This window comes from Colletotrichum acutatum (genome assembly GCF_030867785.1).
Source record: "Colletotrichum acutatum strain CBS 112980 chromosome Unknown BDZ83scaffold_116, whole genome shotgun sequence".
Taxonomy (NCBI): Eukaryota; Fungi; Ascomycota; class Sordariomycetes; order Glomerellales; family Glomerellaceae; genus Colletotrichum; species Colletotrichum acutatum.
The window spans coordinates 24,965-50,229 of NW_026849110.1; the positions used below are offsets into that span (position 1 = coordinate 24,965).

The window sequence follows — 25,265 nt, forward strand, 5'->3', positions numbered from 1 at the left end:
CATCCATAAGGTAGTCGACAACTAATAACGATTTGGCAGCGCTTTACGAACACGGAAACAGCGTAATGTCACTTCTAAACCTGCTCCAAGTGCTTTCGAGCCACTGGTTCGGAGTCTGCCTGGCCATCTTTGTCCTTCGCGCTCTCTATCGCCGTTATGCTCCTAGCCTCAGAGGCATCCCTGCAGTCAACTTCTTAGCAACGGTGAGCCGCTGGAACAAGGTCTTCCAAGTGCTGTCAACTCGTGCTGAGAGGAACTTGTTAGAAGCGCATAGGAAGCTCGGTCAGTCTATAGATCAAGTTGAATGTGCTATCATTGTTGAGACTGAACGATCTAGGCCCCATCGTCCGCATCGCCTATAACGAAGTCTCAATAGCAGACCCAGAAGCTATCCCCATCATCTTTGATAGTGAACAGAGATTCGTCAAGGTGAGTTCGCATCCTTCAAAGACATTGAGCAGTTGGAAAACCACTAATCCGAAAAAGACAGACTGGTATTACATGTTTGGTTTCCCAACACCAGAGGACGCCAACCTTTTCTCCGTCATCGATCCAGTCGAGCACAAGCGCATGAAGCGCAATGTCGCGCCAGCATTCTCCATGTCCGCCCTCATGGCCTTGGAAGAGTTTGTCGACTCAACCGTGACGCTCTTCATCCAGTGCATGGATGAGCTCGCCATAGCCCCTTCAGTACCGCGGTCACAGCGTAAGCGACCCATCAACATGGTGGAGTGGTTTCAGTGGTACGCCTTTGACGTGGTAGGCGAGCTGAGCTTCTCGCGCCGCCTCGGCTTTCTTGACACCAAATCCGACGTGGGAAACATGACAAAGGTGCTTGACAGCTTCATCCAGTACGCATCCACAGTGGCAATGATGCCGGAGCTTCACAAATTCCTCTTTGGAAACCCGCTGGTAGCTGCGTTCCTGAGTCCTCCGGCGCTAGTCATCTCAGACGTCACCAAGCAGGAGATGGACAGGCGTGAAGCGGACCCAGATGCAGTGCACTCCGACATCATGGATAAGATCATCCAGTCCCAAGAAAAGATTGGGCCTGAGGAGTTTCCGCATGGCGAAATCTTCCAGCATGCCGTGGTCAACTTATCCGGGGGCTCAGACACCACCGGCATTGCCATGGACTCCTTCATCTACCACCTCCTCAAGAACCAGAAGGCCTACGAGAAGCTACAGGCGGAGATAGACGAGGCCGCGACCAAAGGTAACCTGTCGGATCCGCCAAGGTACAGCGAGACAAATCACCAGGCCATGCCGTACCTAGCGGCATGCATTAAAGAAGCCCTTCGCATCCACCCGCCCGTCACCACCACCCTCCCGCGCCACGTGCCGCGAGGCGGAGCTTACATCTGCGGCCGATTCTTCCCAGGTGGCACCCGCGTAAGCGTCTCGCCGTTCGTCGTGGCGAGAGACAAGAACCTCTTTGGGGAAGACTCGGATGCGTTTCGGCCGGAGCGTTGGCTCGAGTGCTCGCCTGAGAGAGCTTTTGACATGGAGAATGGCTGTTTGCATGTAAGTCATCCTCCGATATGTGACTGCTTCTTTAGCCTGATGCTGACTACAATGAAGTTCTCTCATGGCGCGCGCATATGTCTAGGACGCCACATCGCCGTCATGGAAATATGCAAGGTTATGGTTGCGCTACTGAGACGGTTCCGCCTGGAACTCGCTGCCCCGGACGAAGCATGGGATGTGCGCACTTACAATTTGCCAAAGCCAAAGTCACTCAATGTCTATATTATGCGTAGAGAATGACTCAAAATTCCTGCCAACATGAATCAAGACTGTACCTCATCTCTGTGGAACTGCCTGTCAGACTTACCAACGATCGTAGTCTCCAATGTCTTCCTCAAAATAGCTCTCCTTAACTCGCGTGAACCCAACTTTTGGTCCATCAACGGGCCACGGCTCACCTTCTCCAGTAGCAAACAACGCAAAAGATGCACCAGTGAACACATAATACCCCGTCGGCGCGAAAGCCTGCCACCGTGATTCAATCTTCGTGACATACGTCGGTTCGTCATCGCCAATGCTATATCCCAGGTGGTATGTCAACGGTTCAGCCCGAATATGAAATCTCAGCCCGTTCTTGAGTAGAGAAGATGAGTTGAGGGTCTGTTGCCAGGACTATCATTTACTTCAAGTCAGCATACTCCCATCATCCAATTCCTCGAATCCAAAGCCAGCAAAGACAGCCCAAGAAATAGGAACAACTTACATCCACAGTGCCATTTCTCCTCACTTCCGTATACAAACACGTGCCCCCAATCCCACCATCGCACCCCTTGACACCAATATCCTGATGCTGGAACTCGCTCAAATAACTCGACACCCCAACCCTCATCCTCTGCCCCAACACGCCCTCGAACCCAAGCAGCTCCGCAGAAAATGTCATGTTCAACGACGTCTGCTTCCGCAGCACCGCCGCGGGGTGATCCCGGTCACTCAAGCCAAATACGTTGGGCTTGAAGACCAGACGCCCGTTGTAGACGTCGTATGACTTGACATACGGCGTTCGGAGCTGGTACCACGAGGGATCAAGCTCCTTTCCGGAGAAGTCGTCCACCCAAGGGGCTAGTGTCTTTCTGGCTCCTGTTTTGGGTCCGACCTCTTCGCTAAGAATAATGGGCTTGCCGTTATTGATGATGGGCCAGTCGTTCTCCCACGTCACCTTCGCCAGGAACGTCTCGCGGCCTGTACCCGTCATCTTAGCATTCCCGTCTACTAGCCTGTGAGGCAGCATCTGTTGATGACACGTACCTAGTGGCGAGCTGCCATTCACATTCCGCCTCGCAATAAACGAAGCATACCACTCCCCATTGGCAGCCTCCACAAACGTCGCGTGCCCCGTTGACTGCACAGTCAAGTTCTTGGCCCCCCATTGTCCATTGTACATGAGAGGATTATGCGGACAGGCCTCAAAAGGCCCAGACGGCGACTTGCTCCTAGCAATCGAGGTACGGTGCAACTCATCGGTGCCACCTATCCTCCACGTCAGTCCCACGCACGCACAAACACACGCAAAGCAGCATCACAGAACCATCAAAGACTCACCCTCAGCAATAACCAAATAATACCACCCGCCTCTCAAAAACATCTTCGGCCCCTCCGGCCTAGCCGTCGCACTCCTCTCCAACGTCCCATTCCAAAGACTCCTATACCCTCCGACACACGCCCCGCTCGAAAGCGAAACCTCACACTGCGCGATACCCCAAAGCCTCTCCTGATTATTGTTCGGCGCCATCAGATTCAAATACGTCTGCCCCGTCGACAAATCATGAAAAAGCTCCGGATCGATGCCCCACGGCTCCGCCCACACGGGGTCGGACCAGGTCACGAGGTCCGGGGAGGAGATGAACCACACCCGCGGCCAGACGCGGGCTACGGGATCGTAGGTCCAGCGCGTCATGCCCGAGAGCCAGAATTTACCGTGGAAGTGGGCTAGGCTGGGTGCCCAGGCGCCTGCGATGAGATGTTAGTGAGGTGGATTCAGATGGCGATGCACCCACTACGAGGGGCTCGTGGGGGAGACGGCGGGGCATTGGTACCAGCTCCGGTAGGGACGCCGTAGAGTTGCAACTGCTCCGGCCTCGTCAAGGCGTGCGAAATGAGCGTCCAATTCGACAGATCCTTGCCTATTCACACCGCGTCAGCATGAGACACATGATACCTGACAGGCACCATGGGTGTCGTTGATCATACTGTGATAAATCGGCATCCCAGGCCAGTACTCAAAAGACGACGTGGCGATATAATAGTCATCCCCCACCCGGAGCATCGCGGGATCAGGGTTGAAGCCCGAGATAATGGGGTTCCCAATCGCGCATGCTGGTGTGAGCGAGAGGCACAGCGCGAATAGCACACGTATGGCGACGAGCATCTTCGTGGTTTGCTTCCTACTCACCTACCCAACTGAGATGTCATCGAGGTTTGAGCCGTTCGTATGCTGTTCGATGATAATCACCGCAGTGCAGATGAAGATTTATCATGACATTCCGTCTGACGCTGATCGGCACGTTTTGGCGTGGCCGGGGTATTGCCCGGAGTGGACCCCGAAAACCAGCAACCTACCGGACCATGAGCCGGGCAGTTCCGCCGAACGTCACGCTGTCCATCTGGCGGAAAATCAATAATCACACAAGGCTCGGCCACGGTCCACGTTGCGTATCACTCAGATTTGCTGTCAAAAGTTGATGTTGATGAATTTGATTGCTCCCAATTCTCTTACTATGGTATATCAGACTCCGACCTTTGCACTACTACCCCACCCTAGTCACAGCCTTGAAATGTTCCGACATTCTCCAGACTCGAAATGACTGTGTACTAGCCCTCCCACCTGATCTTAAAGTCCTCCAGATGGTAGACGCCAGGCCCGCCACCAAAATGCACACAAACTCATCCCAAAAACGAGGACCCCGCCCTATTAATGCTCCCTCCGGAAGCCTAATGTGGAACAGACTGAGCACCGAAGTGACTCCGCCAGAGAAGAAAGAATGAAGAGAAATAAGAAATATACAATAGGAACCCAGTGGTCGTAGACATCGACATTTGGGGGTAATTGAAAGAAAGCGAAAACAATGGCAAAAATACAAAAACGTTCTCATAGATTCGTGACGACCATTTTCTCTCTTTTTTAACCCCGCCATCCGTTTTAATGATACTGAGAGATGATTAGAGATGAAGAGATTCGTGGCGGTTGTATTGGGAGTGTTCAAATCATGCCGCCGGGCATGTTTCCGTTGTTCAAGCCCCCTGTCATAGCCATAGGCGCGGGCATGTTGGGAGGGCTGTTGCCCCGGGTCAACCGGGCACGCATGTTCATGCCATTAGCTTCGCTGATGGTCTTCCGAAGGCGGCGTCGCTGGGAACCAGGACCATCCTCTTCGTCGCTTACGGAGAACGCACTGTGGCTGTCACCACCGTGCTCAGTGGGAATCGGCGGAGGGGAGAAGGGTAGATGAGGAGAGCTTGCGCCCATGTCTTCGTCTCCTCGGCGGCCCATCATGGAACCGATCATGTTGCGACGCTTCGGGTTGATCGGAGGCAGAGGAGGAGCGTTGATATTGGCGTGCACACTGCCGTGAAGGTTTGGCGTCGAGGCGGCCGCACCGAGGATGCTGCCGGATCGCGAGCGAGAACCACTCCTAGAACGGGACTCTGAGGTCTCAGGGAGAGCCACAGTTGGTACGCGAGAGGTTGAAGAGACGAAGGTGGGCTCAGAAATATCCTTCTTCCTGACCACTCTCTTCATCGACTCATCGAGACGGCTGACAGGCGCAGCCTCCATGTTGGGCGACGGCACAGGAGGTGCGGAAGGTCGGCGAGAGGGGACGAAAGCGGGTGAAGACTGGCTGACGGGGATGGATGGTGACGGGATAGGAGCCATTGGGGAAATGGGCGAAGGCTGCCCGGAATCAGGTCCACGTCTGCGGTACTGAACCGCCAGGTTGCCCTGGGATGCAGACCGATCGAGAGACTTTCCTTGAGCCGCCCCGACTGGGTATGGCTGAGGAGGCATAATCGGAGACCGGCGAATGTTCGTACCGGGGAGGCCCGGCGAGTTCAGCATTTGAGGTCTAGTCGGAGGAGGGACCATGCCGCGCTGCTCTTCGTGGGGCGACGAGATGGTGCCGGTACGCAAGCGTGCTGGACGATGAGGCCTGTCTCCGCTGCTAGCTTCAGAGCCGCTGCGGTCACGCTCAGTCCGAGAAGGAGGGCGGGAGGGCCCTCGGCCGGGACCGTTGTTAGGTTGCGCCTCCTCACTGGGTGCCCGCTGCTGGTAGGTGACAGGAGGCGGTCGGCGCTCGCGAGATGGCGATCGCGGACCGGGAGTGCGCTCGCGGCTAGGTGCGGTCCTGGACGCAGGTGGGCCAACCATTGGAACCGATGCGGAGCCAGGCATTTGACCAGGATTGATAGGCACACTTGATGGGCTCTTCTGAGCCTCCATCAGCCGTCGCCTAGCTTGTCTGAATGCCTGGAGCCCAGCATGCATAGAGTCGTCCTCCTTGTCCTTCTCCGGCTCGTGCGTGGGAAGCACCGGCGCTGTTTCGGCCCGGGGGAACGCTGGCTTCTCCCGCTCTTCCTGAACAGGTGACTGAGGTTCCTTCTCCTCGAAGCTTGATTTATTGGGGCTAGGAGCGCTGCTGATGGTTGAAGTCGCAAGGCCAAGCATCTTGATGGCCTTTGAGTGCTGGCTATCGACGCGGTTCTCGCGGTTGCGATCAATCAAAGAACCTCGACTCGTCTTCTGTCTCAAGATGCCCAGTGGGTTCGGACGGGGCAACGATGGCTCTCTTGTACGATCGACGGGGTGAGGTGAGAGGGACCTGCTATCGCGGTCAGACTCCACATAGGAAGTCAGTCTCTCACGAACCCGGCGCGCGCGGTCAGCGAGTTGGTTGGCAAACTCGTCGTGTTCCTTTTCCATTTCGGTGCTTGACCCTGTATTGCGCTCAGAGGCAGGCTGGTTCTCTGATGGAAGCGTTTGACGAGGCTGCGAAGTAAGCTCAGGAATTGCCGATTCCTTCTGATCGTTAGATGGCTGCTCCTTCTCGTTGAACGTCGAATTTCTCCAGTCTGGGGACTGGACTTCCCAAGGGTTGGCCATCACTCCCATATCCGCCATAGACTTGGGGTCATATGGATCAAGAGGGAACCTGGAAGCAAAGTTGGATGTCTGCGGCGCTGAGCCATAGATGGACGAGGTAGCACTGTCAGTTCGCAGGTGCTGGCGGACCATTCCGCTGAGGCCGGCGGACGAGGGAAGAGTCGGAGAGTCTTGGGGCGAGCTCGTCGATTCAGCGGATACGGCAGTAAAAGGTAGATCGGACACGGGCGATGGCTCCACCGACGCGCCGGTGCTCAACGAGAGAGGTGTTGGCACGGCAAAGTCCCTGAGTGCGGGATGGTCGCGATCAGCAGGGCGCCTTGCAGCGCCATGGAACACAGCAGCTGGGTTCGTCGCGTCGTCTTGGGGGGAAAGCGAATCGTCGTAGAAGCTCAGCCCAGCTTCCTCTTCCTTCACTGTCGGCTCTGTACGAATTATCGGTTCGGGCTTCTCGACCGGCAGCCTCTGGGCCGACGAGGATGAACGGGATCGGCCGGTAGTTTGTGATGCATTAGACTCTGTGCGGAATCTGTTGGTCGGCGTCTCTCGGCCTTGTTGGAGTTGGAGCTGCCTTTGAGCATATCTAGACTCGTCGTAGGAGTGAAGAGGCTTTTGGAACAGCCCCATGGCGGTAGCCTTGCCCCGGTCACTGGGGAGGACAGAGCTCTCCTCCCCTTCACTGATGGGTGGGCTCAGAGGAGGTGCACCTCCAAACGAAGATTTGGGTTCGGAGTTGGTAGGCACGTTGATGCCCAAGTCCATGGGGACGATCGGTGATCCCATGGTCGGGGGGCTAGCGGATCGCAGGTTCGGAGCGCTCCCCTTGGCCAAGATCCTCCTCTCATTGCCAAAACGATCGCTGAAGAGGCTACTTGTGGGTGAAGGTCCGTTTTGAAGGTCAGGGGTCCTGCTGCCGAGTGTTCGCTGCCGAGAAAGGGTGTCCATCCGCGACAGAGCCGAAGATTGTTGCTCTTGGAGATCATGGTTGAGTCCTGTCTCGTAGAGACGGCGTGCGCGGGTTACGCTTCGGTCGAGGTTAGGAGTGCCAGTTGCCGAGCTTGGTGCTGTCGGGTTCGACTGCCAATCTTTGGCTGCCGATGTGGGTTGGGACATGACTGAAGTGGCTGCCGTGGAATTCCGGCCCAGTGATGGTGTCGATGATGTAGTTGAGTTGGTTTCTCTCTTGCGGTCGTAACCCAATGGTGGAGGTGATTCCGCACGTGGGAGATCGATGCTCGAGGGCTTCTGGTCCTGTTCGTCGTCAAATGATTGCTTAGACTTCTCCGTCTGCCTCCATTTCTGGAAGGCTGACTTGGCGACGTCGTCGTCGTAGAGAACGCGGCCACTCATGCCACCGCCGTCGAGGTTCTTGGTGGAAACAGCACCGGAACCGAGCTTGTAAACTTTTTGGCGTCCACCAAATAGGTTGTTGCCTTCTCCTGGCTTGGCTCGGTCCATAACGCTCCCCGAGATGGAGTTCCCATCAGCAGAGTGGTAGGAATCCATCCGGTTAAATGGCACTTCTTTTCTGATTGACTCAACCTCGGCGATGTCTGACAATCCGTTTGTACCAGGCCCAAAGCCAAAGTCTAGCATCCTCGACTGGCGCTTCGGGAACAAAACGCTGTCGTCGCTGGCCTTGCCAATTTTTGTGTTCGGGTCGTCTTGTTCTCTCAGCATGGAGAACCGTGCAGATAGCCCAGTCATGAGCAGACTCGTTCGGAAGTCGTCGCTGTGGGGCAGGGCATTCTCGAGATCCAGTTCCTTCTTTGGCTCTTCTTCTTGTGACTTCTTGCCCTTGCCAAATAAACGGAATGGTGCGGGAGACTCTGACTCGTGGGAAGCTCGAGGCGTGGAAGAGGCGGCATCATCCTTCGCCCTCTTCTTGGTGCGAAATCTGTTCATTGTGAATTATCAGGTTCTGCCTCGTCGGCAGAGGAGCTTGGTGTGTAGGGTCGACAAACGGTCCCTCCTTTCCTTCTCAAGTCGATTTATCAAGCTTAAGCGTCGGTGCTCTTCATTAAGCGGTGTCCATTAATGGTAGTTGGGATGGTAGATCGAGAAGTTAGGACGAAGGGCGAAAGTTTGTTTGAAACGGGCAATGTTCGCTCGGGACGATTGGCCAAGAGTGCGTCTGAAGTCGAAATGCGGGATGGCTAGACACGAATAGCAGAATCGTCAGCAAAGATTTGACAGGAACCCTGGGACACACGACCACGTTCCGGTCTCAGCTCCAGACGGCTTCTTCAGCTTTTTGCGGCGGCCAAGTAGCAATTGAGTTCAGCAAGGCGTCGGAGACGCTTAAAGCTGTGCTTGAGCCTCGTCGCAGCTGGGACCTTGGGATGAAAGCGTCGGCTGGGGGTTCTGGGAGAAAATGCAACGGATATCAACGACGGGGCGGGTACGTGGGCAGCGGGACATGGCCAAGATGGAGAGAGAGCAGATATGTCAAGCAAGAAACGTACCTGGATCAGATATGTCGCTGTGTCGGGGGTGTTTCAGCAAGATGGAGTTGTGTCCAGGCTGTCAACGTCGCATGTAGACCTTTTCTTGCTCCTGGAGACCCAAAGCAGCGTCGATCCTTCTTCCTTCAAGCGTCTCAGCGAGAGAGAAAGGTGCTAGCGAGAATGAGATGTGCTTGGACGACAAAATCCAAAGCGTCAAGTCGAGAAGAAGGAGTAGTGTGTTGTGTACACCAGAATAGACTCCTCTTATTTCCTCCAAGTCTAGGGTCGTACACGGATTCCAATGGTGTCCTGCGCAATAGGCTGGCGGCAGCGACAGGTGCGTCGAGATTGGTCTGGTGACTGTACGAGGTGTAGGAACCAGGCGTAACGTGTTGGCAGCGGCGAGCGAGGTGGATATATTCCGTGGGGAGACGAGGTGGAATATGGCTGAATCGCGGTTTGCTGATAAGAAAGGGAGAAATCCCGTCGGGGGTAATTCGACAATCCCGGTCGAGTGATCTTGTTTGGGGGGACCAAAGGTTGCAGAGATACTGGATCTCGCAATGCCGTTCGATTTTTTTTAGGCGAGGTCAACCAGACAGGGCGGCGAGCAGCGTCGATAGTGTTGTATTGGAAGACTCGAAGTCGAGAAGACGGCGGAAAGGAAGAGACGCGAGAGAGAGCGAGTGTGTGTGTGTGTGTGTAAGAGAGAGTAAGGTATGTTGTGTGTGTGTGTTGAGAAAAGAAGGACTCGGGTGGGAATGTGGCAAGCTCTCTTGGGAAACCTTTTTTTTTCCTTCCCTCACCTGGGTTTTCTTCCTGGCAGGCAAACAAGAGGGAAACCAGAGGAAGAAGAGAAAGAAAAGCAACGAGTGACTTGGGTTCAGTTTAGTGTACTAGTACTTCGTAGAGGCGCTGATCAGATCCAGAGCTAGGCTCGTCGCTTGGTGGAGAGGGAAAAAAAAAGTACGGAGTAGAGGGCAGCAAGAGGAGGGGGGAGAATGAAGGTAGGCGAGAAGCAAGGAAGGCCGATGGAAGCAAAAGTGAACGACTGGAGAGGGTTGAATTGGATTGCGAGTGACGGGGAGAAAGGAGTGACCCAGGAGCCCAAAGGAGGGAAAAGAAGAATTGCGGACGCAGTGCAGGGACAGGGTGACAGGCACAAGAAATTGGAGAATCCGAGCCACGAACGGGGGGTGGTTGTGGGTGTCACGGTGTGAGGACGACAGGGGAGAGGAGGAGGAGATTCGTCGATGTAAGCATATACGTAGTCTGTACACGGTATGGAGGAAGAGAGGTAGGTGTGTGGGTGTGAATAGGACGAGGTTAGGGAGAACGGCGTGGACGGGGAGAGGCGGACTGGGATTGTGGCTGCACGACGGGACGGATGGTGATGGTCGAAGCAGGGGGGGGGCTGATAGGGGTGTGGGATGAATCATGAGATTGGGTTTATGAGTGTGGACTGTGGGAACCTGGGAATGGCAATGAGTGAGTGTGAGTGGTCACTCAGTGATCATAAGGTAGGTAGTGAGTGACAAGTGTGAGTTTTCCTACAGAGTAGTGAATGTGAGTGTGAGTGAGTATTGCGAGTGAGGTGAGGCTAGCATTAGGGCTCTTGCTGCGTAGGATGAAAAGAGAATAAATTCCCATCGTCCCCGCTCACTACGCTCATGACGGTCCTAACAGGTAATGCGCTGGAATAGTCGTCATCTCATCGGCTCACCAGACAGGAGAGTCGACTAGGGACGGGGCTACGGGATCAGAGGGATGAGACTCATTCGAGAGGCACGATGGCGGCACTAAGAGAAAAGAGGAAGAGGAGGAGCGGGATTGGCCCTAGCTGGACACTCAAAAGAGGCCCCTTGAGGTTGTCAGTGGACTGAGTGCCCTGGCACGCCTGGCCAAGCATGGGTGGTTGAACGTGTGTTCCTGGCAGCCAGCTGCAAGATGCACGCCCGACTCCCCGAGCCCCTGGCATTTTGTTCCTGGCACTTGTCTGGCTTGGGTCTGGTCCGGGATGCGAAATGCAAGGGACCTGGCTAGCCACAGGACACTGCACGCTACGGCCTACCTTAGGTACGGAGTACTGTGTGGGAGTATGCAGAGAGTAGCGCGGACGAAGGCTGGGTCACTCATTGGTGGGCAGCAGACACCGAAGCAGACACTTCCGACACCAAGGAAAGCCGTTGTGAAGTGAAGTGGTGTTGGCGTCTGTTAGGCCATGTTGCGGAAATGTGGTGATGTGTCGCGGCCGAGCACTAACAGCTTCACGCCCAGATCTGATGGCATTATGTCAGCTAAATCGGCGGTACGTACTCCGTACTATGCTTAACAGTGATGGAGGGCAAGGGTGTGCGAGTGAACTTTCTACAAGTAAATACTAAGGTAAGGTACGTATGGATGGAAGACTGGAAGACTGGAAGACTCCACATGTCAAAATTGCAAGTGGGGTCGTTTCTCGCTGCTTTCTCTTCTTTCATCCCGCGCCTAACTGAGGAGGTACTTACTGTACACTACTTTAAAGGTACCTTACGCCAGGCACGCTGCACGCCGGCATATTACCCTCGGCTTATCTGCCACTCCTATCCTTTTTTGCAGCCGCGGGTGATGAATTGCCGTCATTGCATCAAATGGTTGACAGACATGAGGCAGGGGATATGTCTTGTTCAATGCATTGAGTGTTCATGATTGGCATCAATGGTCGATGTTTCCGCACAATCTGATGCCAAAAAAGCAAGCGCCCTTAAACGCTTCATTCGCCCTCCTGATCACTTCCTTCCTACTTAGTAGGTACCTACTGCTTAAATTCCTCCTCTCTTTCCTTAGTCAGCTCGAGTAGCGAGAGATACGTACCTTTCTTTCACCGGACGGCAGGAACATGGGCGTGCCTGTGCCTGCCTGTGCCATCAACGGCAGGTGAAGCTGCAGATGCGCAGATGCGTAGATGCAGGTACTCGTGCGTACCATCCTGCCTTGCCTGCCTAGATTGTCTGCGCCTGCCTTGAGTGCTTGGATGGGACGGAAAGTGCCTTGCTGAGCTTGGGAGGAAGCAATTGCGGGAGTTCCTTCCATCTCAAACAACCTTGGAACCATTATTGCCATCCAGAATTTCAGATTCCTCACCCTTCGCTTCCATCCTCCTCCACACAACTCGACGAGGTACGCCCCCCCCCCCCTCCTTCGTCTCCAGTCTTCAACTCTCAATGTCTCGGTCTGGCAGTGAGGATTCATCATCAAAACAAACCATCAGTCTCATCGCCATGACGCCTTTGGCCTAGAGGGGCAAAGAAGAAACATGCCCGCACGCCAGAGAACGCACATGACACCGCCCCAAATTCCATCTTCCTGATCGTCGGCTCCTTCAATGTCAACAACCACAATAACCGCCATAGCCGCCTCGATTCCCTTCTTCTAGCATGCAAAGGAAGCTCATGCCTGTTCTCCAAAGTCCCGTCAACCTCAAAATACATCCTTGTCTCTGCCCAAAGCCGTTACAGCTCGACAATCTCGCATACCTACCCCATCAAATCGCATCATCTCAATCACCAAAAGTCTACCGCCGTGGCTTTCTACAGCACGAGCCTGCGCTTCCGTCGAACTGTAAGCTGCCAGCGAAACACCTCTCGCATCGCCCGCAAGCTGGGATCAGCAACGCAGCCAAGACCCCTTCCGAGCCGTTGCCGTCTTCACCTGCGCGCTTGTCACCAAAGTCTGTTCTTGCCGATGCCCATCCGTTCCTCTTCTAGCTCACGACAACAAACGGACGAAACGCATGGCCGCGAGAGCCAAATTTATCGTAAATATCGACAATAGAGCCGCCTGGATTCCTTACAAAGTCATCTGCCCACCGCTCAAAGGGTCTCGGCCCGCTCTCGTGCCCTCCATCGCCTGGCCCCGCATGCTTCCCGTCGTTTCGCCTCACCAAGTTCGTACATCACATTCGCAAGTCGTTGCCACAGCTTCTGTTTATCCACCACGTACTTCTTGGTCTTGCCGCTCCTTCTCTCTGTCTTGTTCTCAATCGGGCTGCGTTCGAAGCTGCCAGGCTGTCCAGAGAGTCTCCTGCTTGTTTCTCATCACCATCATCATCTCACCCAAACGCCGTGTTGGAGACTGGCAAGGGGTGGCTCTAGCAGAAACGGGAGTTGGCTGCGTCCCACACTTAATTGCATGGCTACGCCCTGCCGCTCCACCACTCTACCTGTGGGCGCCAGGCAGTACTCATGCTTCAAGGTCACGTCGGCTGTTGTTAGGCCACCTTCAAGCTATGTAACGTCCAGCTCCAGCAGTCAACATTGAACATTGACCAACAAGCACACGGTTCAGCAGTTCCAAGACCGATGCTCTACTGTGTACTCCGTAGCAACCTACAGATGCGCCGTGCTGGTCGAGGGTCTTTAACCTTAAAAAGAAGCAATAGGTCCGATCTGACCAAATGCTTCTTGCCAGTTAACGAGCGCACATGCTTGGAGCTGTCTGCATTGATACTTCCGCGTTGATCACTAGAAACTACGGGCAAGCCGGGCAAGCGTCAGATCAGTATCAGTCAGGCCTTTGGGAAAATAGACTGACAAATGACAGAGTTCTCAACCATCTACGAGGGGCGTGTCAACCAAATTATCGAGAGACCAGGGGCGCACTAACAGGCCACATATCTTCCAAATGTCTCACCACCCAATCAAGTTATAGCGCCAACCGTTGCAAGCTCTTGTCGACTGCTCATAATGTCCGGCTCTAGAGCCAGTCAATGCAGTCTTACCAAGAGCATGTGGAAAGCCACTGCCTGGGCTCACCAAACCCGAGCAGTACCTAGCTACGCAGCTTCAAGAACGGCAATCGTAGTGTACGTCCGGCAAGGCTTTGCCCTACTCCCGATGACAACTTGACTTTCGGTTCAAACGTATTGACTCCAAACTCACAACTAGGTACAATGTGGTTGCACAGCGCCTAAGAAACATGCCCAAGGACTTGATCTTATGCGCAACCTTTTCTTCTGTTGGACCCCTTTTCTGGTGTCTCAACTCTCAATTAAATAATGGGGCGGGTGCGGCCCTCAAAATCTCGTCAACCACCTTTCGTGGTCTATTGGTTCAGCCTCAAATCGTCCCAGGGCCGCTCTGGTGTCATTTCACCAAACACAATGAAACCAGTACCAGGAACCACAGCAGAAGTTCAGCTAGATCCTCTGCTGCCCTCATCCTGCAGTTTGTTTCAAGAGCTTTACATTCATGCCTGGTGTCTGGCCAAGATTGGTGTTTGCTGATCGGCGCAAGATTCAATGAGGTGCAGGAACTGCAGTGGTATCGCCAATGTCGTCAGTCCGCATCTCGCGTGCTCCGTTTGTAGCTGCTATGCCCTCGGCGCCGCCACGCAAGATCCGTCAAAGATCCGGTCAGCTGGTGTTCCCTCGACCAACCCCTATTTTTGACTTTTTACTTTCACAGTCTCCCAGCCGCACGACCTCGATGTCTGTTCACCTTGGCACTACCGAGCGATTTGATGTCAGCAGATAATAAGATACGAGCAGTAACACAAACATCGGCTTATGCTTCGCTGAGACTCACGTGCAGCAACTATTTGTCGTCGTCTTCGAGACTGGCGATGGCCATGACAATCACTTATGGCCATTGTTGCACCCTGGTCTCCTCGAACGACAGCCTAGGCCAAGTGGCCGAGACGCTTTACCAGGGCAGCTTTGGCCCGCGCCCACTTTGCACATCACCCGTGCCGCCATGCAACCCCCGCGTTTCCGTCAGATTCGCGTTTCGGCTGTAATCCAATGGAGCGCTTCTTGCATTCCGTTCCTCTCTTCAGCTCTGGAGACGTCCTGGGCAAACCTTCAGCTCGGCTACAATTTGAACGCGTTGCCTATCACCAGGCTTCCCCGTCCTCGCTGGCTTTGAACCGTTTGGTTTCGAATCGAGCTCTGTTTCAACCTGCTCATTTCTCAGAGCTGAAAGAAGGATGATTCGACACATTAGCAAGACCACTATATCCCCGTGTATCTGGTCTTTTGTGCAATGGAAGGGAGATGGCAATGTGTGCTTGACCCGGTTTTCTTCCGGCCTGAACCACGGCCGTTAGCCCGGCTTATTGAGCCCGTCACGGCACCGGAATTGAGTAGCTTTGCGGAAAAAACGGTAGTCGATTGCAAGAGAGGCTGCAGCCTGTAACTGCTTTGCGAATACTTCTTGTACGGATTTATTGGGGAAAAAGGCATTCTGAGCTGCGCATGCTTCCTTTCGCCAAGGCAAGACGATCTTTACATATCATCAGGAGAGGCTGCTAGTCATCTCGATTCATTGGCATTCAGTGCCAGCCAACAAAGACACATCGAAACCTCTTGATCCTACTGTACGGGCATTTTTACCCACGGATACGTTAGCACTGCGTACTCCGTGCAGTACTCCGTAATAGTGTCTGACTTGGAAACACAACGACTTCACGATTCATGCAAAGCACACAAGTTCGTTCACGGGGGTGTGTGTCTCGCTTCTTGCTGTTAGACTGACAGCGATCCCTTGGCCTTCAGCCGTCAAGTTTTCGACCTCCCCGCTAGCCAAGCAAACGGACGCCGTCAGAGGCAGACAGCGTCAATCTTTTCCCCCCCACCCCCTTTCGAAATTTTGAAGAGGGGCTTTCGACACTTTCTCTCTCGGTCCATCCCTGCATACCTGCCGCCAGCTTCCGCGGCCAATCAGCAAGCTGTTCCTGGCACTTTAACCTTCGCAGCGGCGATCGTAGCTCCTTGCCTCTACTGGTTTGGTCACATTTCGCCATCTAGACAGTGAGCTCAGCTGGCTTCATCGGCTGTCAACTTGTTTTTGCAAAGCTTGAAGAAAAGTGCCACTTGTTCTTCGTGCCACTGTGGATGAAGCGCGGCATGAACATGGAGCCTGCGGGCAGGTCTTGCGGAAACGCTGAAAGCTTCAGTCACCCTCAGACTGAACCGGCGCCGGCTTCATAAAGCATGATAATTCTGATGCAGAAAAAGAAACTATCTTGCACTGCAAGACGCACAGTGTCGAGGACTTCTGCACTCCTATGCCATAGCGGGTACTTGCATCTGTACGAAGTACCAGATGTTGGCATCAGATCTCAATCATGGCAGATCCCGGCCAAGGCCATGGCTTCATGCTCGTGTGAAAGTTGGATCGTCGGGGCTGCCGTTGCTGTTGACGAGTCGATAGCTGCTAATTCGTACAGTGACAGTTCAGCCCAACAGCCAATGATACTTTCCGACATGAAGATGGGCAGACTCAGACTCTGTAAAGGTGCAATTTCTCAAGCGAGTCCACCCTGAATCCCAGCCGAATGGTAGTCGGCTGTTCGGTCGGGAAAGCTACTGAACCAGCGGGTGGGATCGCAGCCCTAGATTACCAACGGGTCCAACTCGTTGAGGTTGAAGAAACAAATACACACTTTCTTGGCAGCATTCAGCGAGATTGATCCTTCAGCAACGATTGATCAGAGGCGCCGCTTCTGCGGCAGCGCCTTGCACAAGTCGCTTCGCCTGCGGCGGTGCAGCATGCTTGGTCGAGCCCTGCTGGACCAACACACGTCAGCCAAGTTGAGATGACCTGGGCCATCGAGATTGATCACGAATCGATTTTAATCAATGTTTGATGGACATGTGGGTGCGAGATTTCTGCTGACGGAGCACTGAAAGCCTCGACGGTCAAGGGAAAATTCCCGCTACAAGAAACACAGATTCAGTTTCTCCGCCTGCTCCCAGGACTTTCCCGGTCCTGCAGCACGGCATGAACGCTGGCGGCCTGGGTTCGAAATGGCCCGGTGCAGCCGCAGATTGAGGTTGTCGCATCTTGATTGACTGGAGAAAGAATGGAATCATTAGAGATGTGCCGTGCGCCAGTTCGTCTGATAATGACGCTCCTACCAGCCGGGCCGTTCCCAGTCTTTAAGATTTACAATTGGTTTTTGACGGTCCAAAGCTTTTTTCTTACGGAGTACTTGTGTTTTTCTCTCTTTCTGGTCAGCGCTAGAACGTGTCTCCAGGTCCACTCGACGGCATGCTGTTGGCAAGGCTGACCCGGAGCTGATCGCTGGGGAAGACGAGGGATATTCAAGAGATTGACGACCGTACGGAGCACTTACGGACGTGCAACGGGGGCCAACGTGGCATCGACTGATGACGGCACAGAAAATCCCGAGAGATGCGGTTGTAAACGATGATCCACGATAATGTTGAAAGGACACGGCTCACGCGGCGGCGTGATCGGACCGGAAGTTCAAGAATTTGACGGCCTCCATCCCGGCACAACCCAGGACGAACGGACATTTTATCACTCATCCATGATCCAACACATGGCCTTCCGATCATCACCGCGTGGACACAGAGGAGGCCAGCCAGACTGGCGAATACGTCGACAAATGGAACCTATCGAAGTTGAAGGTCCATACTATTCCAGCTACTTCTTCACAAAGGTCCAAAGCCCAGTATGCGTTCAGCGATGCTGATAGTTGACCGTGGTCGTGGAGGAAAGCTACGTCAGTCGATATGTGTAAAACGGTCTAAGATGAAAGACTCCCCACAGTCTGGACCAGTCGTGTGGCCGGAGACTTGTGCAGTCCCCAGGGCGAGAGTCACGATTCGTGTTACCACGAGGGGCAAGTCGTTTGGGTCCTGTGATGGCTCAGTGATGGATTGCCTCTGGCTCTGCAGCCGCAGCGTTTCCAACATTACACATCCATACGGAGTACGCCCACGTCCATTTACCCCCCTTGCCGGCGCTAAGAAGCCGACGTTATTTCGCTTCCGCACTACGCTGGGCCGCCCCAATCTCCGCGATTTGCACCTCTCCCTCCAGTTTGGCCGTCACCCTGGGCTCCCCATCGAACGGGTCATCGAAAGCCGATGTCAGGGCTGAACCAAAGGGCTGCCCGCACAAAAAGCATGGGAATGATGGAGTCAAGGTTGCAAGAGAATTTTTTCTTACGAGAGTCTGGACCCTCCATTACTGGGAAGCAGCTGGGAAGATTGGTTTCTACCATGGCAGAAGCCATGGAATGATTCCCCCTCCGTCACTCCGATGGCCGCAAGACTCCCACTCTCCACGTGCCGCCGATTGAGTCGCCAGTTCAGTCTCCCCGTGCTGCTTGTTATGCACCCCTGCTTGAGGAATGCAACCCGAGACGGCGGGTTTGGTCTGGAATTTGATCTCCCTGGTCGCGGGGGACGTGCTACAGGTTACTACCGGCCGAAACTGGTTGCATTACTGCGGCCCTGTCTTGGATCGCCATACTTGTTCTCTGCGCTGCCTGTAACACCGTTTCTGAGTCCGGCTTGACAGTCTTGCTCGACGGGAGTGCGCCTGGGATAGTATGGCTTACAACTTCCAGCATTGTGCTGCATGAGCGAGTGCATTGCAGGCAAGTTCATTTGACTCCCGCCTGCAAGGTTCCCGACTTTTCTCGCGCAAAATATCGCTCAACAGCAGGCCCGGACATGACGGCCACAAAGTTTGATGCCACTTGTTAGGCTCATGTTATTTTTTGTTTACAAATTTCCCCGAATGTGTCAACTCAACGCGGTTCAAGGCGCGGTCCGCGTCGTCGGCGGTGGAATTGGCGTTTGGCGGGGTAAGCCTCCGTCCGCTGGAGCCGCTAGTACGAATGCCATTCATTACCAGCACACAGAGTCTCCGTAGGTATTACAACTCACACAGGCCGACCCTGTCGAACGGCGGAACATGAGAGAGATTGGGAATTTGGGAGGGGGCGTGCGTTGCGTGCCATGCCTCTTGAGGTGACGTTGAGAAGTTGAGACCAAGTTAAGAGATGGTGTGAGCGGCCGTAGTGACGGCTGATAAGCCCTTCTTGGGGATAGTTCATCCGTGGAGGCGATCGAGTCCAAGGGAACGTAGTTAGCCGCAGGCGATGGCAAACACTCACCGGCTGGCCGGTGTACTACGTCTAAATCTAGAGTTTAGTAGTTCACTGAACATCCGATGGGTGTGGTATGATCTGTTGGGACTCTCGTGGAGGGGAAATGCCAATGATTGGAAGCGACGATGGGGTCGCGCGTCGGCGACGCGGTGGTGTGAGGTGACATTGGATGGGCGGACGAGGGCACACGCCAGGTGGGACATCCAGGGTTCGATCGATGGCGAAGTGGCATTGTGCTATCTTGTCTCGACGTCCGGTGTAACGCTCGTGGTGCCAGGTGCGGAGGCGAGACATACTTCCGCCCGGCCCGGTGATAGATGTGTGGCCAGCGCCGGCTGGGGGTCCGGCCCCGGAGCCGGGGAAGTGAGACGTCGGGCCGCCGTAACATGGACCCAAGATGCATTCCGATCTCTAATGACCGACTTAGATTAACAGCAGGGATCTAATTATCTGTTTACACGGTCTGCGCGTTGAGTACGCTGCAATAGTTGCTTTGGCTATGTGTAATTTTGCGTGGATTTGAACATGTCATATATTTGTAAGATATAAAATCGACATTCAGTACATCTCGAGAGTGCTTCAACACTTCCATGTGATCTTGACACTGTCACTCAACCCGATCCAAAACATCCTCCGTCCACCGCCAAAGTCGTCCAGCTAACTCCCCATCCGTCGCCACCTTGTCCAGCTTATCGTCCGCCAAGTGTCCGACAGGCATATAAAACCCTCCATTCACGAGATCCGTCTTCTTGGCCGCGGCGGCGGCCCAGACCTGGTTCCAGCAGCCTTGCTCCGGCGTCAGGACGGAGGACCCCATGATCTTCTGTGGGAGGTAGACCAAGAGGCGGTTGAGGCGGCCTTGGTTTGTGACTAGGCCTGTGTCGACGACGCCTGGGTGGACTGCGAGGGTTGTTATGGAGGGATGGCGAAGGGCGAGTTCGCGGGTGAAGAGGATGTTTGCGAGTTTGCTTTGACTGGGGGAGGGGGATTGTTAGTTTAGCAGATTTCTTGGGTGTGGTTGTGAAACCTGTGATGACTTTGAGGACGAGGGGGAGAAGGGGATCAAGGGGATCGAGAGTAGGTAAGTGATGAAGGGGACTGAGCAACGTACCCGTATCGAATCCACTGTCCCAGAACCGGCGGTCCAGCTTGCGTCGTACCCAGAGTCTCAAAGGAGATGCCGTCGCTCGGGTGGGCTTGGTACCCGACAGACGTGAGGTTGATGATGCGTACGTCGGCCGGGGCATCGCCGCCGTTAGACGATGGCGAAGATCCAGTCCCCTGGGCAGTACGAAGTAGGACCGGAAGCAGCTCTCGAACAATCATGGCGTGGCCTAGGTAATTCGTAGCGAACTGGATCTCATAGCCGTCGGCTGAGAGGCCGGCGGCGCCGGCCATGATGCCTGCGTTGTTGATTAAGATGTCGAGGCGAGTGTGGGTGAAGTGTTTCTTGATAGCGGCGCGGATTGAGGGGAGGGAGGTTTGGTCTAGGGGGACGAAGGTCAGAGGTGGAGGGTTTGGTGAAGAGGAGGAGGGTGCGGCAGCTTCGATGAGGGCTTTGGCGGAGGAGTGGGAGCGGCCTGAGAAGTAGATGTGGGATGGGTTGTGGGCTAGGAGGGCGAGGATTGTGGATTTGCCTAGGCCTGCTGTTCCTGTGTGGTTGTTAGTTATGCTGGTGTTGGTGTGTGTAGGTTTGTCATCTTATGGTGATATAGAGTAGATGGTAAGTAGATATTGGGCGATGAATCTGATCTTGAAGGACATGGGGGTTCTTTCTCGATGGTTTCAACACCATCTTTGGCTGATCTTCATTCACCACTGACGTGAAAGGGGCCAGTTTGTGGGCATATCGCGACTCGAATACTTTTGGAAGAATGACTCCACGAAGCAGATATCTTGTCAAGCACAGTGAAAAGGGAAACGGGTGGAGGGATACGTCGCGGCTGACCCGAGCTAGAATGATGGTGATGAGTGGAAATGATGTCTGCGCGAAAGTCTAGGAAGCTCCTCCCGATATGATGCTGACCAACAGCATGACAGGAGATGAGCCAGGGCATCACCCTCTTTGCCATCCTTCCCCTGATCTCGAGTCTTACGCAGAGTTTGTAGACACAGGGAAGAAGAAGAAGACAGACAGAAGTCATAGGAAACAAAGCCTTGCTCTTTTCGAAAGCTACATGTTGAACTCTGAAGGAGGAGTTGGAAACAAGAAACTGATGTACTTACCGCCAGTCACGAAGATGACCTTTCCTTCGAGGGAAGGGATATCCGGAGTTGGATCATGCAAATCCTTTCCATAGACGAAGAGGGCGACCATTTTGTTCGAGGGTACCAAGTGCGTCAGATGGTTCCTTGGACGCTTTGGCTGGATACCCGGGCTCTGGAAGTCGCAAAGATGTTGGAAAGGACCTGTTCGTCGTGTGCTGCCAGTTGGGAATTGGGTCTTAACCCAGGTAAAGCGTGTTTGTAACAGACCACGTAGTCGTTCCAAAGTTTAGCGAGGCTCTTGACCTCGAGAGATCGGTTGTTACAGTCTTTGCGGCAACTCAGATGGATCTTGGTGATTCGCGATGTTGAGGATGTGGGTGAGAACTTGGATCCGTGACTCGACCACGATCGATTGGGTGAACTTGGAGATTATGGAAAAACAAGAGGATATTCATTCGTTTTATATTTAGTATGCAAGGAAGCCCATACATTTCTAAGCCTCGCTTGATGTGCGCAGCAAACTGCACTGGCGTTCTCTTGGTTCCTACACATGTCTAGGCTACATTTAGTCGACGACCGTTTCATCCACCATGTTGCGCTGTCGGCGGTATGTATTTGCCCGTTGAAACCTGGTCTCCTAGTTTATTAAGATCCTTCATCTTCCTATCCCTCCTGCTGTAACTGGTCAGACCAGGGAGACACAGTCGATAACAAGGCAGGTTCCTGGGTAATGCTGGACGGATGAGGTTATCGTGAGTGTAAGCCGTCTGCATAGTGGCTGATCCAAAGCTAGGCTCATTCGGGCATGCGGGTCTGTAAGCAAGTCTTGAGCAAACTATTCGTCGAGCGGGATGGTCCGTCTAAGCGGTAAGACGGGACTGAGCGATGAAGCTCGAGGAATGTGATGACGAGATGAAGCAGAGTGGATGATGTTGCCGCTATCCCAGTTTGAGCGGTGGGGATGTAAGCCAGTGGCATTTGGGAGAATCGCTGCTTTGGGGATGGCGGGCGTATGCTGTCAGCCTTTCAGCATCATGCTTCTTTCACGCATTGAGGCTTCGAGCTCGTCGGCTAGCAAGCCGGCCCTTGCTTGGCGGCGCGCACTCATCAGGCAATGAGTTGAAGCTTGCCATAGCTAGGGCACAATACCTAGGTAGGTCCAGCGACAAGAGTGACTCACTCCGATCACGTTACACGACACAAACTTCATGGGGGGACAGGTTGAGCAAAGATGGCAAACCGACTAGCACGCTTGCGCAACCAATGACAATAGATAGCAGGCAAAGAAAGTCGAGCATAGGCATCAGCGACAAAGTTAGACGTGAACCTTGCTGTGCTGCTTCCGCGCCGTCTGATGGTCGGAGTACGGACGCCACGCGGAGGAAAACGGGTCTGATCCGAGAGACTCGCTTTCGGGGTCCGAAAAGAGATGGAAGGATGGGAAGGGTCCTTGTAGACACATGAACGGCGTCAAAGATTGCGCCGAGGCCGGGGGACCCTCCACATCACATGGCGCCGGGACTCTCTGATGGATCACGAAACGGAGGGACACGGGGTGGAACGGGCTGGAATGGCACGGGAATAAGAATTGCCGCGGGGACTTTGTCGTTTGTGTTTTCTTCTACCTGATGACTGATGCCCCCTGGCTGCCTGCTTCCCCAAGTCTCCAGTCCATGCGAATCATGCGAGTTGTACTGAGAGATGACCATTCCAATCAGAGAGGAAGTCAAAATCAGCTGGGGAGCGTGCCGTGGCCCGTCCAGTTCCGTTTTATGGGCGTTTTATGGGGTAGGTACTAACGGGTTGATTGTATGTATGGAGTGGTAGTTTGTTGCCGATTGGAGTAAGAGGAACGAGGAAAATGAAGGGACTTTGAACTGGCACACTGAACATGCTCTCGGCGGGGAGATGGATTATAACGCAGGGAAACCCAGTCCCTCGGGTCCGCGCAATGTGAATTTCCCCTGTTTCACTTTGAGCAAACGGTTCTTTGGACGGAATGCACAGTCGGCCCATCCATCCACTGCAACAGCCAGCGGAGAGATGACGGATGTTTACGCGGAAAGTTGTCTATGGGGCTTGGAGTTTGATGATGGCGATGACTCTGAGAATGAAGCAGGCTGCCCATTATCTTCCAGGAGGTTCGAATGATAATTACAAACGGCGTAGGTGAGAATGCTCCGGTTGTGGAATCCCGCTGATATGCATGTTCCTGATTCAATTCATTCAATTGGTTGAGATCAGCAGTGTCTGTCTTTGCCGGGGAACATTCAAGCCATGCAACCGTGGGACGAACTGCGCAATATTGGTCTGGGGTGACTGTGCATATTTTTGACATTTGACATTTGATATTTGTTTGCTCATTGCTAAGCATTGTATGGATGGATACATGATCTAATGACACAAGGCCAAGCTCTAAGTGACAAACAGTTATCTTGTGACTGGTCACTTTTCGGCTGCAACCAGCACTTGGGTGCGGCCGGTGACCGGTCTTTCTCCTCCACCTCCAGCTTTCCAGCTTCCAAATACGACCAATGCGGACGAGTAGTCTACATGTAGCTTTACTGATTCCGGACCCAGTTCCGAGAGAGAAAAATGAAGGCAGCACTGCATTGCGAGTACGGATCTCTGTTTCCTCTGTTGTCTTTCCACGGAACCCGCGGTGTGAAAAGGAATCAGGCCAGATCCGAATGGTGCAATATGGTTGGAACTACATTGCACGAAAACACACTGAAGAGATGCCATAATCTGAAGCAAAGCCTCGATGAGTGTGAATGCCAACCATGTCGGAAACTCTGCAGTTTAGGTTGCGTCAAGTGGTTGGTGTTGTCTTGGTGGTGACGGATGGCAGTACACGCTGCACCAGACAATAGCTCAAACCACAAACCAAGACCAAGCACCTCTTGGGTTTCCTCCTTTGGTTTCCTCTGCTTCTTGGCCTGCTCGGGGGCTGTTCCTTGACCTCTTTGGGGCGCGAACGCAACGGTGGTGCAGTGCAGCCAGGCCCGCTCCCTTCGCTCCGTTCAGGGTCTTGTGGTGTAGGCCCTCCCTGGTCCCCTCATCATGCTCCCCCACGTCGGGCCGGTAATCAAAATCGAACTTGGTCTGGAACTCCTGTCAGCCGATGTTTCCATGCAAGGCCAGAGTCTCTTTTTTTTTTTTTTTTTTGGCTGTGTTGCCTGCGCGGTCGGATATTCTCCGCTTGGGAACATTCTTTGCGAGACCGAAAAAGAGTTGCAGCGATTCCGTGATGTATTGGAATGAGTAAAAGAAAAGCAAAAAGAGAAAGAAATCAAAGGTTGTGTAGTGTTATATTTGTGACTGTTGCAATTGGACTAACCTTTGCATGCCAATGTGGATTTTCGATCGAACTTCCACACACCGTTTTATACCCCGGCCCAAATGCTCTCCAATCGGTAGCCCCTTGGAAATGAAATCGCGGATAATCAGTCCTGGATTGCGTTGGCGCCGTCTCATCTTAGGTGGTTTGTACTCTTTTTCTCCGTGGGATCCCACTGGGGCCGATTGCCGAATTCGAATGCAACCCTTGATCAGGAACCCAGAGATTGACAACGGGCCTGGTAACGGGGCTCCGTTCGATCATCGATCAAGGTGCCAAGTGTGAGAAGATGGAAAAAAATCAGTAGTAGGATGATGGGCCGGCGAGCCTGGCATTCGAAGGGGGGAGAAGGAGGAGGGTTGCAGCTGGAGTGGTGACGAAGCGGATGGCCGCGTAACGCGTCCCTTTATCCGCGTCACCTCACCTCATCTCGATTGTATAGCTCTCTTTCTCAGAAGTCTTCTCTCTCTCGTTCCCATGTTTCCCGAATTCCCGTCCCGCTGCCCTTGCGGCGTACCCTTTTCGGGGGTTGCTCATTCCCACCTGCGACGACCTGACCGTGAGCGTTGCCGGCCGGCCCACCCGGGCGGGGTATAGAGAAGCAGGGCGGTGCGGTGCGGGCGGGCGGAGCGAACAGCTTGGACGGGCTTGGTTCATCTGCGGCTCATCTGTGGCCATCGACGAACGAACCGAAAGCATCCGCCCCTTGCTTGCTTGTGTGGTGGGTAGTGGATGCGCGGAT

The 25,265-nt window shown here is 53.9% G+C and overlaps 7 protein-coding genes across 7 annotated transcripts; 3 read left to right on the forward strand and 4 right to left on the reverse strand.

Annotated features, from left to right (window-relative positions):
* Positions 1–65: 65 nt before the first annotated feature.
* On the forward strand, positions 66–1,880 carry BDZ83DRAFT_743975 (cytochrome P450; the record flags this gene model as incomplete). The annotated part of the gene is made up of 3 exons (XM_060513148.1): positions 66–282; positions 338–1,524; positions 1,761–1,880. 3 exons carry the CDS (start codon positions 66–68, stop codon positions 1,878–1,880), a joined length of 1,524 nt encoding a protein of 507 aa, XP_060360514.1.
* BDZ83DRAFT_707986 (glycosyl hydrolase) lies at positions 1,753–4,146 on the reverse strand. Its single transcript, XM_060511554.1, has 6 exons — positions 3,715–4,146; positions 3,561–3,647; positions 3,067–3,474; positions 2,773–2,994; positions 2,231–2,706; positions 1,753–2,139 (listed from the first exon to the last, which is right to left on the reverse strand). Exons 1-6 carry the CDS (start codon positions 3,890–3,892, stop codon positions 1,831–1,833), a joined length of 1,680 nt encoding a protein of 559 aa, XP_060360515.1. The 5' UTR covers positions 3,893–4,146; the 3' UTR covers positions 1,753–1,830.
* Positions 4,147–4,723: 577 nt separating this feature from the next.
* On the reverse strand, positions 4,724–8,527 carry BDZ83DRAFT_587496 (uncharacterized protein; the record flags this gene model as incomplete). Its single annotated transcript, XM_060506052.1, has 1 exon — positions 4,724–8,527. One exon carries the CDS (start codon positions 8,525–8,527, stop codon positions 4,724–4,726), a length of 3,804 nt encoding a protein of 1,267 aa, XP_060360516.1.
* A 4,060-nt stretch (positions 8,528–12,587) lies between these two features.
* BDZ83DRAFT_43372 (uncharacterized protein) lies at positions 12,588–13,542 on the forward strand. Its single transcript, XM_060503066.1, has one exon. It carries the CDS (start codon positions 12,842–12,844, stop codon positions 13,340–13,342), a length of 501 nt encoding a protein of 166 aa, XP_060360517.1. The 5' UTR covers positions 12,588–12,841; the 3' UTR covers positions 13,343–13,542.
* A 483-nt stretch (positions 13,543–14,025) lies between these two features.
* BDZ83DRAFT_655608 (uncharacterized protein) lies at positions 14,026–14,415 on the forward strand (the record flags this gene model as incomplete). The annotated part of the gene is made up of 1 exon (XM_060510810.1): positions 14,026–14,415. One exon carries the CDS (start codon positions 14,026–14,028, stop codon positions 14,413–14,415), a length of 390 nt encoding a protein of 129 aa, XP_060360518.1.
* Positions 14,416–18,688: 4,273 nt separating this feature from the next.
* On the reverse strand, positions 18,689–19,461 carry BDZ83DRAFT_43614 (uncharacterized protein). The gene is made up of 2 exons (XM_060503074.1): positions 18,752–19,461; positions 18,689–18,693 (listed from the first exon to the last, which is right to left on the reverse strand). Exon 1 carries the CDS (start codon positions 19,376–19,378, stop codon positions 19,016–19,018), a length of 363 nt encoding a protein of 120 aa, XP_060360519.1. The 5' UTR covers positions 19,379–19,461; the 3' UTR covers positions 18,689–18,693; positions 18,752–19,015.
* A 121-nt stretch (positions 19,462–19,582) lies between these two features.
* On the reverse strand, positions 19,583–21,292 carry BDZ83DRAFT_587522 (short-chain dehydrogenase/ reductase; the record flags this gene model as incomplete). Its single annotated transcript, XM_060506056.1, has 3 exons — positions 19,583–19,949; positions 20,087–20,627; positions 21,202–21,292. 3 exons carry the CDS (start codon positions 21,290–21,292, stop codon positions 19,583–19,585), a joined length of 999 nt encoding a protein of 332 aa, XP_060360520.1.
* Positions 21,293–25,265: the final 3,973 nt, after the last annotated feature.

What these genes read in the sequence shown, in the direction of transcription:
- BDZ83DRAFT_43372 (XM_060503066.1), top strand. Translation starts at nt 12,842, where the DNA reads ATGGCCGCGAGAGCCAAATTTATCGTAAATATCGACAATAGAGCCGCC.
- BDZ83DRAFT_707986 (XM_060511554.1), bottom strand. Translation starts at nt 3,892, where the DNA reads ATGCTCGTCGCCATACGTGTGCTATTCGCGCTGTGCCTCTCGCTCACA. An exon ending in CGGCGTCCCTACCGGAGCTG is followed by an intron (nt 3,475 to 3,560) that starts GTACCAATGCCC and finishes ATCTCATCGCAG; the next exon opens with GCGCCTGGGCACCCAGCCTA. An exon ending in GGAGAAATGGCACTGTGGAT is followed by an intron (nt 2,140 to 2,230) that starts GTAAGTTGTTCC and finishes AGTAAATGATAG; the next exon opens with TCCTGGCAACAGACCCTCAA.
- BDZ83DRAFT_43614 (XM_060503074.1), bottom strand. Translation starts at nt 19,378, where the DNA reads ATGCATCTTGGGTCCATGTTACGGCGGCCCGACGTCTCACTTCCCCGG.